At 46.6% G+C, this 16,409-nt stretch overlaps 1 protein-coding gene across 1 annotated transcript in view; it reads right to left on the reverse strand.

The window, feature by feature from the left end:
• CRY2 (cryptochrome circadian regulator 2) overlaps positions 1 to 2,704 on the reverse strand; it is a 41,062-nt gene extending 38,358 nt beyond the window's left edge. Inside the window, exon 1 of the mRNA XM_032283508.1 lies at positions 2,405 to 2,704. Within this exon, the coding sequence (XP_032139399.1) occupies positions 2,405 to 2,619 (215 nt within the window). The 5' untranslated portion in view covers positions 2,620 to 2,704. The remainder of the gene's footprint in view (positions 1 to 2,404) is intronic.
• Positions 2,705 to 16,409: the final 13,705 nt, after the last annotated feature.

A 16,409-nucleotide genomic window follows, 5' to 3' on the forward strand; every position in this document is an offset into this window, starting at 1 on the left:
TGGAGTCTGGGAGGTGGAGGCTACAGAGAGCTATGATCATGCCACTGCATTTCAGCTTGGGTTGTCACCTGAGCAGGGCCCGTCTCAAAAAAACAAAACAAACAGAAAAACCCAAAACTTTAATGCCCAGGCCATAACCCAGAACAATTCAAACAGAACTGGGGGAAAGGGGCTGGGCACGCTGGCTCATGCCCTGTAATCCCAGCACTTTGGGAGACGGAGGTGGGCGGATCACTTGAGGTCAGGAGTTTGAGACCAGCCTGGCCGACATGATGAAACCCTGTCTCCACTAAAAATACTGAAAAAAAAAAAAAAAAAAAGCCAGGCATGGTGGCAGGCACCTGTAATCCTGGCTAATTGGGAGGCTGAGGCAGCAGAATCGCTTGAACCTCGGAGGCAGAGGTTGCAGTGGGCCCAGACTGCTGCACTCCAGCATGGACGAGAACAAAACTCCATCTCAAAAAAAAAAAAAAAAAAAAAAAAAAAAAAAAAAAAAGGGGGGGGAAAGGGGCCCAGGAATCTTTTAAAGATCCTTCTGTTGATTCCAATGCAGAGCAGCCAAGATTGAGAACCTTGACTCTAGCCTGTCCCCTTATCTTAGTTTTTCATGGTACTTTGTTTTACTAAATTATGGTTGTTTGCTGGTCTTCCTTCAATAAAATGTAGGCTCCAGGCGTTTTGGGAGCACAGACACATCTGCTTGTTCCCTGCTGTATCCCTAGCAACATCTAGAGCAGTACCTGGCAGATATTAGGCAGTCATTAAGTAATCAATTAATATCTGCATTCCTACACAGCTTCTGACCTCAGGATTTGACTCAGGCATCTGAGCCACATTCCTTTTCTCCTTCACTAAACTGATAGCAGGATCACAAAACGGTGACCCACAAAAATCTATAAACACCTGGTTCCTAGCCAACTGCAGTTTAATCAACAGGAATTTTATTGTTGATTTTTAAGCTCTGCTATCAAAAAAGAGGAGGCAGTACTATGCAATGTTTTAATGCAAAACCCAATAAAAGTCTATGACAATGTAACAAAGGTAGTCGGATTCCATTTGCTTGGCTCTGACTGGTACAGGGCAAAGTCTGAGGCTTGGCTTAGTGTCCACATTAGGGATGGTCATTTGATGATGCTTGTCAAACCCAGCCTCCTATCTGTAGAAACTGGAGCAGAGACAGAGCAACAAGGCAGCCTGAAAAGTGTGGGCAGGCTCTCCACAGGACTATCTTTAGTTGTTCCCTCTATATAAACGGGGCAGGAGGGGACACTGAATAGACCCACTGCTAGGAGCACTCACTCTCTTAGCAGGGCACACACCTTAGAGAGAAAAGAATTGTGTGCCAAGAGCTACGGTATCCTGGAAATAACCCTGTCCATAGATGCAGCAAGGCTACAAGCAAACATTCCCCTAACAATGCAAACAAACCCAGCAACTGCCGCTAGGTGTTCTGAAGAGCGACGGGTACATGATGTCTCAAAACTCCTCAGTCTGAATACTGTTCACAGAGAAAATACACTAAGGACCTGTTCATCTTTTTCCATGATCATGTCGACTCCATCTCCTGGGGGTTATCAGAGGGGCCCTTGATATCACAGCTTTCCTGCTCCCTAATCTTAAAGTCTCACCGCTAATGGCTCCACTGTCCTTTAAAATCATGACAAGAGGATGAAGGGTGACACTTTAGATCCTTTAAAATTTTTCTATCAAGGTCAAAGCTCCAGAGGAGGGCTTAACCCATTTTGGAGAATCCCCCTGGATTCTCTGGAGCTTTGAACACAAAGTGACTCCACGTGAAGATGCCTCGGGCTTCTTTCTTTATAATACAGGGGAGAAGGCCTTATTTAATGCTAAGCCAGGGTCTCTTGACACCGCTAGAGGCAGGACGGTCTGCGTGCAAGGAAGCCAGGATGGGCGGTAGGGCGGATTCAAACAAGCCGGAGGCTTAGGAGTGACCTCCCCAGCCCAGCAATGGGCTCTTTACTTGAAGAATGAGCAGAAACTCGTCCCGCCTTCACACTACAGTATATCCCTTCCGCCCCTCCCTAAGTAGACCTTAAGAGCTCTAGACCAGGAGACCCTGTTCTGCCACTCAACTGGGTGCAAGTCTTTGGGTGGGTCGACTTTGGGTCTCCAGGGCTCAAGGGTTTCATCTGTACAACGGGGATCATGATCTCCGTTCCGCATGCAGTTGTGAGGCTCAGAGGGGTAACAGTGCGAACGAGCTTTGTGAGCGGCTGAGCCCTGACCACCGGCGCGTTAGGACCATAACGAATTACTTCCCCAGTCTCGGCTTCTTTCCTCTGGCCTTCTGGCCTTGGAGGGGTTGGGGGGGATCATGCTATTCGCCGGTCATCCCAGGGTCCTGGCTGCGTCCCCGCCACCCCGCCCCGGGTCCCCTCACCTCCATCGGTTGATCCCGACTGAGGAGGAGGCCGCGAACCACGGGTCGAGGATGTAAACGCAGCGCACGCAGCGCGCCCCGCGCACGGCTGCCAGCAGCGCCGGGTTGTCGTGGAGCCGCAGCCCTTTGCGGAACCAGTGCACGGAAGAGGCGCCGTCCGTGCTGGGCGCTGGCGCAGGGGCCGCAGCTGCCGCAGTCGCCGCCGTCGCCGCCATGACTGTCCAGACTGCTCCGGCCACCCCCGCTCCGCCCCGGTAGGCGCCGCGGACCCCGCCCACAGCCCGCCCAGTGACCTATGACGCCGCAGCTCCCCTCTATGCCCCGCCCCCAGAGCTTCTGGAGCCCCTCTACCATTGGCTGAGTGCCTCCCGCCCGGCGATTGGCCCAGAGGCGCCGGAACAGGCTCCGCCCCCTCACGTTCCTACCATGTGTGGGTCCGCCCGGGTGGAGGGCAGGTCGGACAAGTGACGCAGGCTGGCGCTCTCCGCGGAGGGCTGGGAGTGGGTCGAGTCTCCAGGGACAGCGGATCTCTTACACACGTCCTATTCAGGGCCTGCTTCTGGAAGAAGCTGCCTAGGCTGGCCCGGGTTGCTATTGACTACAACTAGTGACTTGCAAGACTGACAACTGACCTCTTCCTATTATCACCAACATCCTCCTCATCACCATCTACATCATTCTACTACAGCTGAGTGCACTTTATATCGCAAGAGACATGATCATCTCCTTACGTAGACGGTCTCATTTACTATTCTCAACTCAATCCAGATACATTCATTTAACGAACCCCAGTGAAAGAGCTGCTATTTTCGTTTTACAGATGAAGAAAATGAAGGGTGCTGCAGGTTGAGCGACTTGCCCACTATCATAAAGCTGATAAGAGGATTCCATCCAGATTATTCTGATTTCGAGACTTCTACTTTTATCCACGAAGCCATACTTCTCTTTGTGCTAAGATCCTTGGTAATTGCAAGCGGCAGAGCTTAAGGATGGGGAAGGAGTACCCTGATATGCAGCAGGAGAGGATTTGGTAGTAGGGACTGGGGATGCGGAGGACTTGCGTTAAGATAGTAATTATGCCATCAGATTAATTTCTTTACTTTTTTTGAGACGGAGTTTTGATCTTGTTGCCCAAGCTGGAGTGCAATGGCACGATCTCGGGTCATCGCAACCTCCCTCTCCCGGGTTCAAGCGATTTTCCTGCCTTAGTCTCCCAAGTAGCTGGGATTACAGGCATGTGCCACAATGCCGGGCTAATTTTGTATTTTTAGTAGAGAGGGGGGTTTCTCATGTTGGTCGGGCTGGTCTCGAACTCCCGACCTCAGGTGATCCGCCTGCCTCGGCCTCCCAAAGTGCTGGGATTACAGGCATGAGCCACCGCATCCAGTCCGAATTTATTTTCTTTTAGAGTGTTTAGCAGACCCAGTGGTACTATCGTGTACAAAGCAGTGTACTGAATGCCAGGTGGGGTTCAGAGATGTGGAGGACATTGTCCCCATTCTTCTGGAGTGCCAGGTGGAACCCTCTTATTCCTCTGGAGTCTAGCACAGGGCTTGCTGATTGACTGACTAAATGGCAAGAGAAGCTATAAACACCAGCAACAGGGTGTTGGGTGGGCTGAGATGCCTTAGTCAAGCTGCAGCTTTGGGGTTATCTGGTGGAGAACAGCCTGTTTCCATTTGGCCCTAGATTGAGCCCATGCTTGGAACCCTTCCTGGACCTGGGGCAGAGCCATGAAAGAATTTAGCAATTTAGTCTGTTGTTTAGTGGCATTGATTGGCGCCACTCTGTAAACCAGTGTCACTGCAATCCTAGGCATTCTCTATCATTTCCAGGGCTTTTCACAAGCTGTTCCCACGGCCTAGATCACACTCCCTCTTCCTTCTTTGTTTCTAACTCCAGTTTGCTCTGTGTCATTGTTCAGTATAGATGTCACCTTCTTGCTTTCTGGTCCCAGCCTGCATAGTGCCCCGTCTCATTCTGTGCTTCTTTTTGGTCACTCGTCTTGGCACATGGTACTGGGATTTCTTGCTTAAATACCTTTCTGCCCCATAAGACCATGAACTCCTGGAGGGCAGGGGGTGTGGCTTATTTACAGTTGTATGTCCAAGGTCTAGCTCAGTGCTTGGCACTTAATGCTCAAGGATTATTTGAGTAAAAGTTGAACAGAGACTAGAGTCTCATATTGACAGGATCTCTTTTTTTTTTTTTTTTTTTTTTAAATTGAGATGGAGTCTTGCTCTGTCACTCAGGCTGGAGTGCAATAGCACGATCTTGGCTCACTTCAACCTCTGCCTCCTGGGTTCAAGCGATTCTCCTGCCTCAGCCTACTGAGTAGCTCGGGTTACAGGTGCGTGCCACCATGCCCAGCTAATTTTTGTATTTTTAGTAGAGATGGGGTTTCACCACATTGGCCAGGCTGGTCTTCAACTCCTGACCTCATGATCTGCCCACCTCGGCCTCCCAAAGTGCTGGGATTGCAGGCATGAGCCACTGCGCCCAGCCCATATTGGCAGGATCTTAAAGGTTTATCCTGGTCCCCTTACCTGACCCCATCCTTATTTTTGAATTTCCTTTCCAAATACTTGCTGATTAAATTGGTGCCAACTGTCATTACTTTTAAGGCTTTGTGTTCTCCCTCTCCTATCCCCTTATCTCTCTACAAGGCTGGTGCTTTACTACAAATGGAACAGAAAGTGTAAGGAGGTGGTTCTCCCATAAACAACCCCAGAGATGGGCCCTCTTCCCCTTTTCTTCTCTGAATTTCCATGATGCTATATTTGTATTCTTTGAGCCCTCTGAGGCAGGGACTCTGCTTGTCTTAAAACATTTGCTGAATGATTAAAAGTCATTTCTCCTTCCTTCCTTTCCTCCCTCCCTTTCCTTTCCTTCCTTCCTCCTTTCCTTTCCTTCCTTTCCTTCCTTCCTTTCCTTTCCCCTCTCTGTTCTTTTCCCCTCTCCTTTCCTTTCCCCTCTCCCCTCCCTACCCCTCCCCTCCCTTCCCCTCCACTTCTGTCCCCTTTCTTTCGGCTGTCATGAGAGGCAGTGTGGTGTAATGATTAAACCCGAGGCTTCACACATTGAAGTGGCTGAGTTCAAATTGTAGTTCTGCTTTTATTTTCTGTGACCTCGTGTAAGCTAGTTAACCTCTCTATTCCTCACTTTCTTTTTTTCTTTTTTTTTTTGAGACAGAGTTTCGCTCTTGTCACCCAGACTGGAGCGCAATGATGCGATCTCGGCTCCCTGATACGTCTGCCTCTAGGGTTCAAGCGATTCTCCTGTCAGCCTCCCAAGTAACTGGGATTACAGGCGCCTGCCACCACACCCAGCTAATTTCTTTCTTTCTTTTTTTTTTTTTTTTGTATTTTTAGTAGAGATGGGGTTTCACCATGTTGCCTAGGCTGGTCTTGAACTCCTGACCTCAGGTGATCTGCCCACCTCAGCCTCCCAAAATGCTGTGCTTACAGGCGTGAGCCACTGCACCCAGCCTGTTCCTCACTTTCTTAATCTTTACCATAGAGTGATAGTAGTACTTAGGATATAGTAAGCATTTGTACTGTGTCAGCCACTATTATTCTGAACAGCAGGACCTGTGTCTGGTTTTGTCTTCCTTGCAATGCTCAGCCCTGGGTCTTACATGTAATGTGGCTCCATAAGTTGCTGAGTAAATAAAATGTTTTACTCATTTAAAAAATTTTATTTAATTTTTTCTTTTTTGTTTGTTTGATCAGTGGTAATATTTTACTCATTTTTTAAGTCTTCAAAATTTTACAAATAATGAAAAAACAAGTAATCACCATCAGTTCCCAAAACCTAACAAATCAATTATTTCTTATCTTCATGTTGCTTTCTAGACTTTGTCCACAAACATCTAAGTTTTAAAACTTTAATCAAAGCAGAGGTTCAGTGCTCCATGACTTGTTTATTCTTTTTTTTTTTTTTAATTATTATTTGAGACAGAGTCTCGCTCTGTCACCCAGACTGGAGTGCAGTGGCATGATCTCAGCTCACCTCAATCTCTGCCTCCTGGGCTTAAGCAATTCTTGTGCCTCAGCCTCCCAAGTAGCTTGGGACTACAGACACCTGCCAGCATGCCTGGCTAAATTTTGTGTTTTTAGTAGACTCAGGGTTTCACCATATTTGTCAGGCTGATCTTGAACTCCTGACCTCAGGTGATCCACCTGCCTCAGCCTCCCAAAGTGCTGGGATTATAGGTGTCAGCCACCAACTGCGCCTGGCCTGTTTTTTTTTTTTTTTTTTTTTAAAAAAAAACGGGGGTCTTGCTATGTTGCCCAGGCTGGTCTTGAAGCAATCAACTCCTGGCTTCAATCGATCCTCCTTCTTTGGCCTCCCAAAGTACTGGGATTACAGGCATGAGCCATTGCACCCTGCTCTGCTTTTTAAAAACTTAAAATATTAAGCGTGTTGTATATTGCTGCATCATTACTTTTGTGTCTTTTTTGTGATTGTGTTGTCAAGTTGATCAAGATGAATTATTAATACTTTATTGAATAATTGCATGTTGCTTTGGTATATTAACGGTGTTACTCTCAAGAATCGAGAAGTAGGGAAAGTAAGGTGCTCTCGCCTCTAATCCCAGCACTTTGGGAGGCCGAGGCAGGCAGATCATTTCGGGTCAGGAGTTGATCTGGCCAACATGGGGTAACCCCATCTCTACAAAAAAATACAAAAATTAGCCGGGTGTGGCGACGTGCCTCTGTAATCTCAGCTACTCAGGAGGCTGAGCGAGAATGGCTTGAACCCGGGAGAAGGGTACAGTGAACTAAAATCATGCCACTGCACTCTAGTCTTGGTGATGAAGTAAATCTGACACTAGATAGGGCACTAGAGTAAAAAGTCCACTTTGGGTTTTTACGCTTTAAAAGGGACACAGAGAAATTGGAGAGAGACCAAAGAAACTTGTACATTGCTGAGGAAGTGAAATGTAACAGAGTACTATTGTCTCTTTGAGGGAAATAAGAGCTGATTTTTGGCTGGGCGCGGTGGCTCACGTCTGTAATCTCAGCACTTTCGTAGGCCGAGGAGGGCGGATCACCTGAGGTCAGGAGTTCGAGCACAGCCGGGCCAACATGGTGAAACCCATCTCTACTAAAAATACAAAAATTAGCCTGGCATGGAGGCTCATGTCTACAATCCCAGCTGCTCGGGGGACTGAGGCAGGAGAATCGCTTGAACCTGGGTGACAGAGGTTGCAGAGAGCCGAGATTGTGCCATTGCACTCCAGCCCGGGCGACAGGGCAAGACTCCGTCTCAAAAAAAAAAAGCTGATTTTTGACCTCTTAATAAAGCACTCTAGTGTACACCTCGTAAAAAGTACCTCCAAAGAATGGTTGTCATGAGGATACCAAACAACCTAGTTTACACTAGGAAGAGTAAAAGATTGGAGAGACTTCTCGGGATAAGGTGCTTTGAGGATGAGATGAGTTAGCCAGAAACTGAGTGGAGTCTTTCTTCCCCGAAGATACTTAAGCAGATAGATCAGTCTTGTTTCGTCTCTTTTTGTTAATTTTCTGCATGGAGACTGAATTAGACAACTTTCTACTTTGGCTTTGTACTGCGCTTTGGGTAAATATTTGATGATTGGCTGATGGGTAACCAGGCGCGGCGGGAGGGACGTCCCCGGCGAGTTTAAGTTACCCGCGCCCTCTAGTGGTAGGACTGGGACAGCGGCGGTTCGGTTTGCGGCTGTGCGGACAACACTGGGACCTACCCACGGTGCCGCGGCGGCATCCTTGTTGCCAAGGCTTCACGTAAAGCGTTGATGTAGTGACGCAAGATGGTTGTTCTTGGAACTGTTCCGCTTGAGAAGCAGTAAAGCTTATTGAGAGCATAGACCGTAAAACTAAACTCCCTGGGTTCCATTTCCAGGTCTGACATTAACTAGCAAATTACTTCATTGGACGAGCTACTTAACCTCTCTGTGCCTTAGTTTCTTCATTTGTAAAATGGGAATGATGATACTGATCACAAAAGTGCAGTATGGAATTAGGGAAAGGTGAATAAGCTAATGAGGCAGAATTGAGAATCCAGAAACAGGTCCACATTGAATCTTGACATTTTATTTATGACAAAGATGTCTCCATAAAGAAGTGGGGAAAAGATGATTTTTCCCATAACAGTAATGGGTCAATTAGATATTCCTTTGTAAAAAAGTGAAACTTGACTCTATCTCACAACATACAAATCAGTTCCACGTAGATTATGTGCTTAATGTGAAAGGTAAAATAATACAGCTTTAAGAAGATTGTATAGCAGAATATCTTCACAACCTTGAAGACAAACATTTCTTGAAAAAGACACGAAAACCACTAACCATTAAAGAAAATATTGATGGGCTGGGTATGGTGGCTCATGCCTGTAATTCCAGAACTTTGGGAGGCCGAGGCAGGTGAATCACCTATGATCAGGAGTTCGAGACAGACAAGTCTGGCCAACCTGGTGAAACCTGGTCTCTACTAAAAGTTAAAAAAAAGTAGCTGGGCGTGGTGGCAGTTGCCTGTAGTCCCAGTTACTCGGGAGGCTGAGGCAGGAGAATCACTTGAACCCAGGAAGCAGAGGTTGCAGTGAGCTGAGATCACACCATTATACTCCAGCCTGGGCGACAGAGTGAGAACCTGTCTTAAAAAAAAAAAAAAAAAAAAAAAAAAAAAAAGAAATTGATGGTTGCGCTATGTTAAAATTAGGAACTGCTTATCAAAAAACATTATCCAAAGAGTGAAAAAGCATAGAATGAGAAAAGATACTTAAATAATATTTATAATTCTTAAAAAGCTCAAATTCTGAATATGTAAACAGCCTTTAGGGGAAAAAAAAAAAAAAAAGATAGGCAACCCAATTTGAAACTAAGCCAGAGATTTAAACAGGCACTTTCTGTGGAGTCCTAATTAGGCAAAAGGAGTCAGACTGGCAGGATTGAGGGAAAGCAAGAAGAAAAAGCGGATAAACTGTAAGTCTGCCTTTCTTCGTGGTCCAGGACACATAGCCTTCCTGCGCAAATAACACACAATCTTCCTGTGCCCAGCCATCACCAGTGCCTTGACTGATAGAAAAATGCAAGTTAGCTCACTGCAACCTCGGCATTTCAGCACTGCACTAAGCTGTCTTCAGTACACGGCACAAGCACCGTCCTATAAAATCCCCAGCAAGCCTTTGTCTCTTTGTAGTTAGCTCCTGTCTTGCTGACCTGCCCATTGCACCCTTGCAATATATTTTCATACTGTCTTTAATAAATCTGCCTTTCTTTACCTACAACTGTCCTGGTAAATTCTTTTTACTGCCTGCATGGCAGTGGCCCCAGATGATGGCCACTGTGACACTTTTCATGCACCCCCACCCCAAAAGATGGATATTTAAGTGGCCAGTGAACTCACGAAAAGGCACTCACCTTCATAGTTCATTAGGGAGCTACAAATTAAAACCACAGTGAGGTACCACTATAGACCCGCAAGAATGAATAAAGTTAAATGGATTGATAAAACCAAGTGTTTGGGAGGATGTGGATAATTAACATACACTGCTGTTGGGAGTATGAATTGGTACAACCACTTTAAAAAGCTGTCTGGTATTATATATTAAATTTGAAAAGCCAAATAGCTTACAAATCATGAATGATATCTTCTATGACTCAGCAGTTACACTCCTAGCGTATACCTAACAGAAATCCGTGCACATGTGCACCAAAAGACATGTGCAGGAATGTTCATAGCAGTATTATTAGTAATAGTAAATCAGGGATAACTCAAATGTCCATAACCAAAGAAGAGATTTAAAAATTGTGCTGTATTCAAACACAGGAATACTGCACAAAGAAACCTATAGCTATAGGCAGCAGTTAACATGGGTGATTCTCGCAAACTTAATATTGAGTGAAAGAAGACAGAAACCAAAGAAAATACTTACATATGTGATATGGTTTGGCTCTGAGTCCCCACCCAAATTTCGTGTTGAATTATGATCTTCAGTGTTGGAAGGACCTGGTGGGAGGTGATTGGACCCTGGGGGCAGATTTCCCCCTTGCTGTTCTCATGATAGTGAGTTCTCACGAGATCTTGTTGTTTAAAAGTGTGTAGCACTTCCCCCTTTGTTCTGTCTCTCTTCTGCCCCCTGTGAAAATGTACTTGCTTCTCATTCGCCTTTGCACTATGATTGTAAGTTTCCTGAGGCTTCCCCAGCCCTGCCTCCTGTACAGCATGGGGAACTGTGAGTCAATTACAGCTCTTTTCTTTATAAATTACCCAGTCCCAGGTAGTTATTTATAGTGGTGTGAGAAGGGACAAACACAATATGTATATATCCACTACATAAAGTTTGCAAGCAGGCCGGGCGCGGTGGCTCACGCCTGTAATCCCAGCACTTTGGGAGGCCGAGGCGGGTGGATCACGAGGTCAAGAGATCGAGACCATCCTGGTCAACATGGTGAAACCCCGTCTCTACTAAAAATACAAAAAATTAGCTGGGCATGGTGGCGCGTGCCTGTAATCCCAGCGACTCAGGAGGCTGGGGCAGGAGAATTGCCTGAACCCGGGAGGCGGAGGTTGCGGTGAGCCGAGATCGCGCCATTGCACTCCAGCCTGGGTAACAAGAGCGAAACTCCGTCTCAAAAAAAAGAAAAATAAAAAAAAAAATAAAGTTTGCAAGCAGACAAAACTGATGTGTTAATAGCCAAAGAAGTAGAAACCACCCAATTGTCTATCATCTGATGAATGGGCATATAAAATGTTGTTTATCCATACAATGGAATATCATTTGGCAATAAAAAGGAAGTGTTGATACATATAATAACATTGATGAACCCTGAAAACATTATGCTAAGTGACAGAAGCCAGTTACAAAATACCGCATATTGTATTACAGAATTTCATGTATATGAAATGTCCAGAATAGGCAAATCCATAGAGACAGAATTGGTTTTCTAGGGCCAGGAGAGCTGGAGGGTGAGGAAAATGAGGAGTAAACACTAATGGGATGATGAAAATGTTCTAAAGTTGATTGTGATTATGGTTGTACAATCCTGTGAATATGCTAAAAACCACTGAAGTGTAGTTACTTTAAATGGATGAACTGTATGGTACGTTAAGTATTTCAGCAGAGATATTATTTAAAAACTTATAGACTGTTATTAATGTAAATAAAAAGTAAAATAAGGCCAGGCACAGTGGCTCACGCCTATAATCCCAGCACTTTGGGAAGCTGAGGTGGGCAGATTGCAAGGTCAGGAGTTTGAGACCAGCCTGGCCAACATGGTGAAACCCTGTTACTACTAAAAATACAAAAAATGAGCTGGTTATGGTGGCGTGCACCTGTAATCCCAGTCACTCGGGAGGCTGAGGCAGAAGAATTGCTTGAATGTGGGAGGCGGAGGTTGCAGTGAGCTGAGATTGTGCCACTGCACTACAGCTTGGGTGACAGAGGGAGACTCCATCTCAAATAAAATAAGTCTCAGAACCAAAACATAACTTTTATTATTATTTTTTTAAGACAAGGTCTCAGGCCAGGTGCAGTGGCTCACGCCTGTAATTCCAGCACTTTGGGAGGCCGAGGCGGGTGGATCACCTGAGGTCAGGAGTTCAAGACCAGCCTGGCCAACATGGTGAAACCCCATCTCTACAAAAATACAAAAATTAACCAGGCGTGGTGGCTCGCACCTGTAATCCCAGCTACTCAGGAGGCTGAGGCATGAGAATCACTTGCACCCGGGAGGCGGAGGTTGCAGTGAGCTGAGTTCATACCACTGCACTCCAGCCTGGGTGACAAAGTGATACTCGGTCTGAAAACAAAAACAAAAAGACAAGGTCTTGCTCTGTCATCCAGGCTGGAGTATACACGTCACATCATGGCTCACTGCAGCCTCAACCTCCCATGCTCGAACCTTCCACCCACTTCAGCCTTTCCAGTAGCTGGGCCTGCAGACACGTGCCACCACACTCTGCTAGCTTTTGTATTTTTTCGTAGAGATGAGGTTTCTCCATGTTGTCCAGGCTGTTCTCAAACGCCTAAGCTCACGTGATGCACCTGCTCAAGCCTTCCAAAGTGCTGGGATTACAGGCGTGAGCCACCGTGCTCAGGTAGGACTTTTAAAAGACAAGTATTCCACCCAGAAATTCTAAAGTCTAAATACATTATTTACATCAACTTTGAATATATAATGCTAGTTTTTCATTGATGCTGTGGGGTCTTTAATTTACCTGAATTATGTACCTTGGTTTAGTGTGTACACTGTGGTTTTTTTTTTTTTTTGAGACAAAGTTTCACTCTTGTTGTCCAGCCTGGAGTGCAGTGGTGCAATCTTGGCTTACTGCAACCTCCGCCTCCCAGGTTCAGGCGATTCTTCTGCCTCAGCCTCCCGAGTAGCTGGGATTACAGACATGCGCCACCCCATGCCAGGCTAATTTTGTATTTTTAGTAAAAACTGGGTTTCTCCATATTGGTCAGGCTGGTCTCGGACTCCCAACCTTAGGTGATCTGCCTGCCTTGGCCTCCCAAAGTGCTGGGATTACAGGCGTGAGCCACTGTGCCCAGCCAGTGTGTACAATGTTTTAAATAAATTAAACTGGCTGGTGGCAGTGACTCACGTCTGTAATCCTAGCACTTTGGGAGGCCAAGGTGGGCAGATCACCTGAGGTCAGGAGTTTGAGACCAGCCTGGCCAACAAGGTGAAACCCCATTTCTACTAAAAATACAAAAATTAGCTGGGCATGGTGGTACACACCTGCAATCCCAGCTACTCAGGAGGCTGAGGCAGGAGAATTGGTTGAACCTGGGGGTGGGTGGAGGTTGCAGTGAGCCGAGTGGCACCATTTCACTCCAGCCTGGATGAATGGGCGGGACTCCGTTTCAAAAAAAAAAATAAAAAAAAAATCGATTGGTGTCCGTATTTAAAAGATCCCAAGCTCATAAATTAAAACAAAAAACAAACAACAAAAACTAATGTTACCATGGACTAGAGAGGATGGGATATTGTGGGGTTTTCTAGGGGAGTTTCCAGGGTGCTGAGAATGTTCTGTGTGATGTGTTCATTTTACGGTAACCCATTGAGCTGTATTCTTTTATGATTCATTCTTTTGTTTGTATACATGCTGCACTTTAATTTAGACGTTTGAGAAGAAAAGGTGGTGGCTCTGGGTGGGTCTGGCATGGTAAGCTCAGAATCCCCCCATTTGTTTCTGCCCTCTCTGTCTGTTAGCCCCAGAGAGTGGCCCCTAAGGGCTTCCCTTGCAGTGCCCCAGGATCTGCACAGAGACATCCCCTGGCTACCCAGCTCCTGTGAAGAATGGTGATTCTCTGGAGGTTTGCCCTAGAAGCCTCCTGAGAATGTTCTGCTTGTTCTAGAAATTGAGGAAACTGGACCTGTGGGACCTGAGCTCTTAAGGCACACACAGGTTTTCGCTGGAGGCAGGAAGTAGCCGGGAGCATCCTTTTGTTAAATCTTACTGGGGCTTGCACTGTTTGTCCGACAGCTCGGAAGGAGGAGACGCTGAGTGAAGCTGGGCCTGGCCTCCTGCCTGGCGCCCTGACCTGGTAACTTCCAATAAAGGCCCAAATAAATGGGAAAGCAAGTGCTTTCTTATCTTTGCTATGGCCAACTGTGAGTAGATGGGGTGTTCCTTTACAGCCAAGGTGTGGCCATTATAGCATGGGGTCACAGGCTGCTGGGAGGGAACAGGAGGTGTGAAAGAAAGAAAAATATCTTGGGCCCCCCAAATCACTAAAGAAAACTCAAGCGGGGGGCCGGGTGTGGTGGCTCACGCCTGTAATCCCAGCACTTTGAGAAGCCAAGGTGAGTGGATCACCTGAGGTCTCAATGGGAGTTCGAGACCAGCTTGACCAACATGGAGAAACCCCATCTCCGCTAAAAAATACAAAGTTAGCCAGGTGTGGTGGCTCATGCCTGTAATCCCAGCTACTCAGGAGGTTGAGGCAGAAGAATGGCTTGATCCCAGGAGGCGGAGGTTGCGGTGAGCCGAGATTGTGCCATTGCACTCCACTATGGCAACGAGAGTGAAACTCTGGCTCAAAAAAACAAAACAAACAAACAAAAAAAAAACCAAAGAAATCCCAGTCACTTGGATTAGGCTGGAAACTGCTTAGGGCAAACCTGCCTCTGATTCTTTTCAAAGTCACCCTTCTGCTCACTGAGATAGATGCACATCTGATTGCCTCCTTTGGAAAGGCTGATCAGAAACTCCAAAGAATGTACCCGTTTGTGTATCACCTATCTATGACCTGGAAGCCCCTCCCAGCTCGAGTCTCCTGCCTTTGCTTCGAGTTGTCCTGCCTTTCTGGATTGCACCGATGTACGTCTTACATGAATTGATTGATGTCTCATGTCTCATTAAAATGTATAAAACCAGCTGTGCCCTGAACACCCTGGGCACCTGTCGTCAGGACCTCGTGAGGCTGTGTCACGGGTGCATCTTTAACTTTGACAAAATAAACTTTCTAAATTAACTGAGACCTGTCTCAGATCTTCTGGGTTCACAGAAGGGTATGCTCAGATCAACGGGGACTGAGCCCTCGCTCACTTCCCCCACTCAGAAAAGCTGCCCTTACTTTCTCCCTGAGAGACAAGGTGAAAGCCTAGAGGGTGAACGCTACATTAATAAAGTGCAGATAGGCTGTGGTGGCTTGCGCCTGCAATCCTAGCACTTTGGGAGGCTGAGGCGGGAGGATCATTTGATGCCAGGAGTTCGAGGCTGCAACGAGCTATGATGGTGCCACTGCACTCCAACCTGGGTGACAGAGCAAGACCCTGTCTCAAATAAATAAATAAAGCAAGCAAACACAAGAAAGCAAAACCAAGAGGAGGGGCTCCAGCCAAGAGAACAGGGGCACGTAACCTTGTTTAATTTCTTTTTTTCTTTTTGAGACAGAGTTTCCCTCTTGTTGCCCAGGCTGGAGTGCAAAGGTGTGATCTCCGCTCACCGTGACTTCCGCCTCCTGGGTTCAAGCAATTCTCCTGCCTCAGCCTCCTGAGTAGCCGGAATTACAGGCATGTGCCACCACATCTGGCTAATCTTGTATTTTTAGTAGAGATGGGGTTTCTCCGTGTTGGTCAGGCTGGTCTTGAACTCCTGACCTCAGGTGATCCGTCCGCTTTGGCCTCCCAAAGTGCTGGGATTACAGGTGTCAGCCACCAAGCCTGGCCCCTTGTTTAATTTCAAAACAGAAATTTCACAGGCTGTTGCTCAAGAAAATAGTTACCATTCTTAAAGCTCAAGGGAAGGAAGAGTGGTGTGTTTGTTTGAGGGTCCATTAGGCGCTTTTAATGGGATTCGGAATCAGATAGATCTGGATTCAAATGCCAGCTCCGATATTTGCTGTGTGACCTTGGGCAAGTTACTTAACTTCTCTGGGCTGTAGTTTCCTTAGCTACAAAATGAAGATAGTAATCTTACCTCCCTCTCAAGGCTGTTGCAAGGGTTCTGACCACTAAATTGTGTAATGCAAACTGCACAGCGCCTTGCACGAAGGCTTTTATTGAATGGCGGTCAGGATGATCATGTTATTATCATTACTGGCTCAGGCAAATGTTTTTCTCAACCTTGTTATTTTGGACCAGACAGTCCTTTGCTGTGGCGGCTGTCCTGAGCTCTGGAGGAAGTTTAGCAGCATTCCTGGCCCCCACCCACTGGATGCCATAGCAACTCTCCACTTCTAACAGCCACAGGTCTCCAGACATTGCCAAATCACCCTAGTTAAGAACGATTGAGCTGGAGGTAAATGCCTGGGAGATTGAGGGAGCAATCGTGTGGGTCGATACAAGAAATCTGACCCAGATAGGAGGAGCTGATGTGGTGGGGGTTGGAAGTGGAGGAACAGGATGGGCCAAGGGTTAAGGAGCCAAGTCAAGCCAGCAGGTCCCCAATGAGCAGAGACGGAGGTAGGCTCTGAGCAGAAACAGGACCGAAAATCCTGGAGAGGGTAGGTCCAACAGTTTCATCTGGGTTTCTGTTTCTTTGTGTAATGGAATTTGTTTTTCCAGTTG

This window comes from Sapajus apella, unplaced genomic scaffold, assembly GCF_009761245.1.
Source record: "Sapajus apella isolate SASKATOON/1434 unplaced genomic scaffold, GSC_monkey_1.0 scaffold14, whole genome shotgun sequence".
NCBI classification, from domain to species: Eukaryota; Metazoa; Chordata; class Mammalia; order Primates; family Cebidae; genus Sapajus; species Sapajus apella.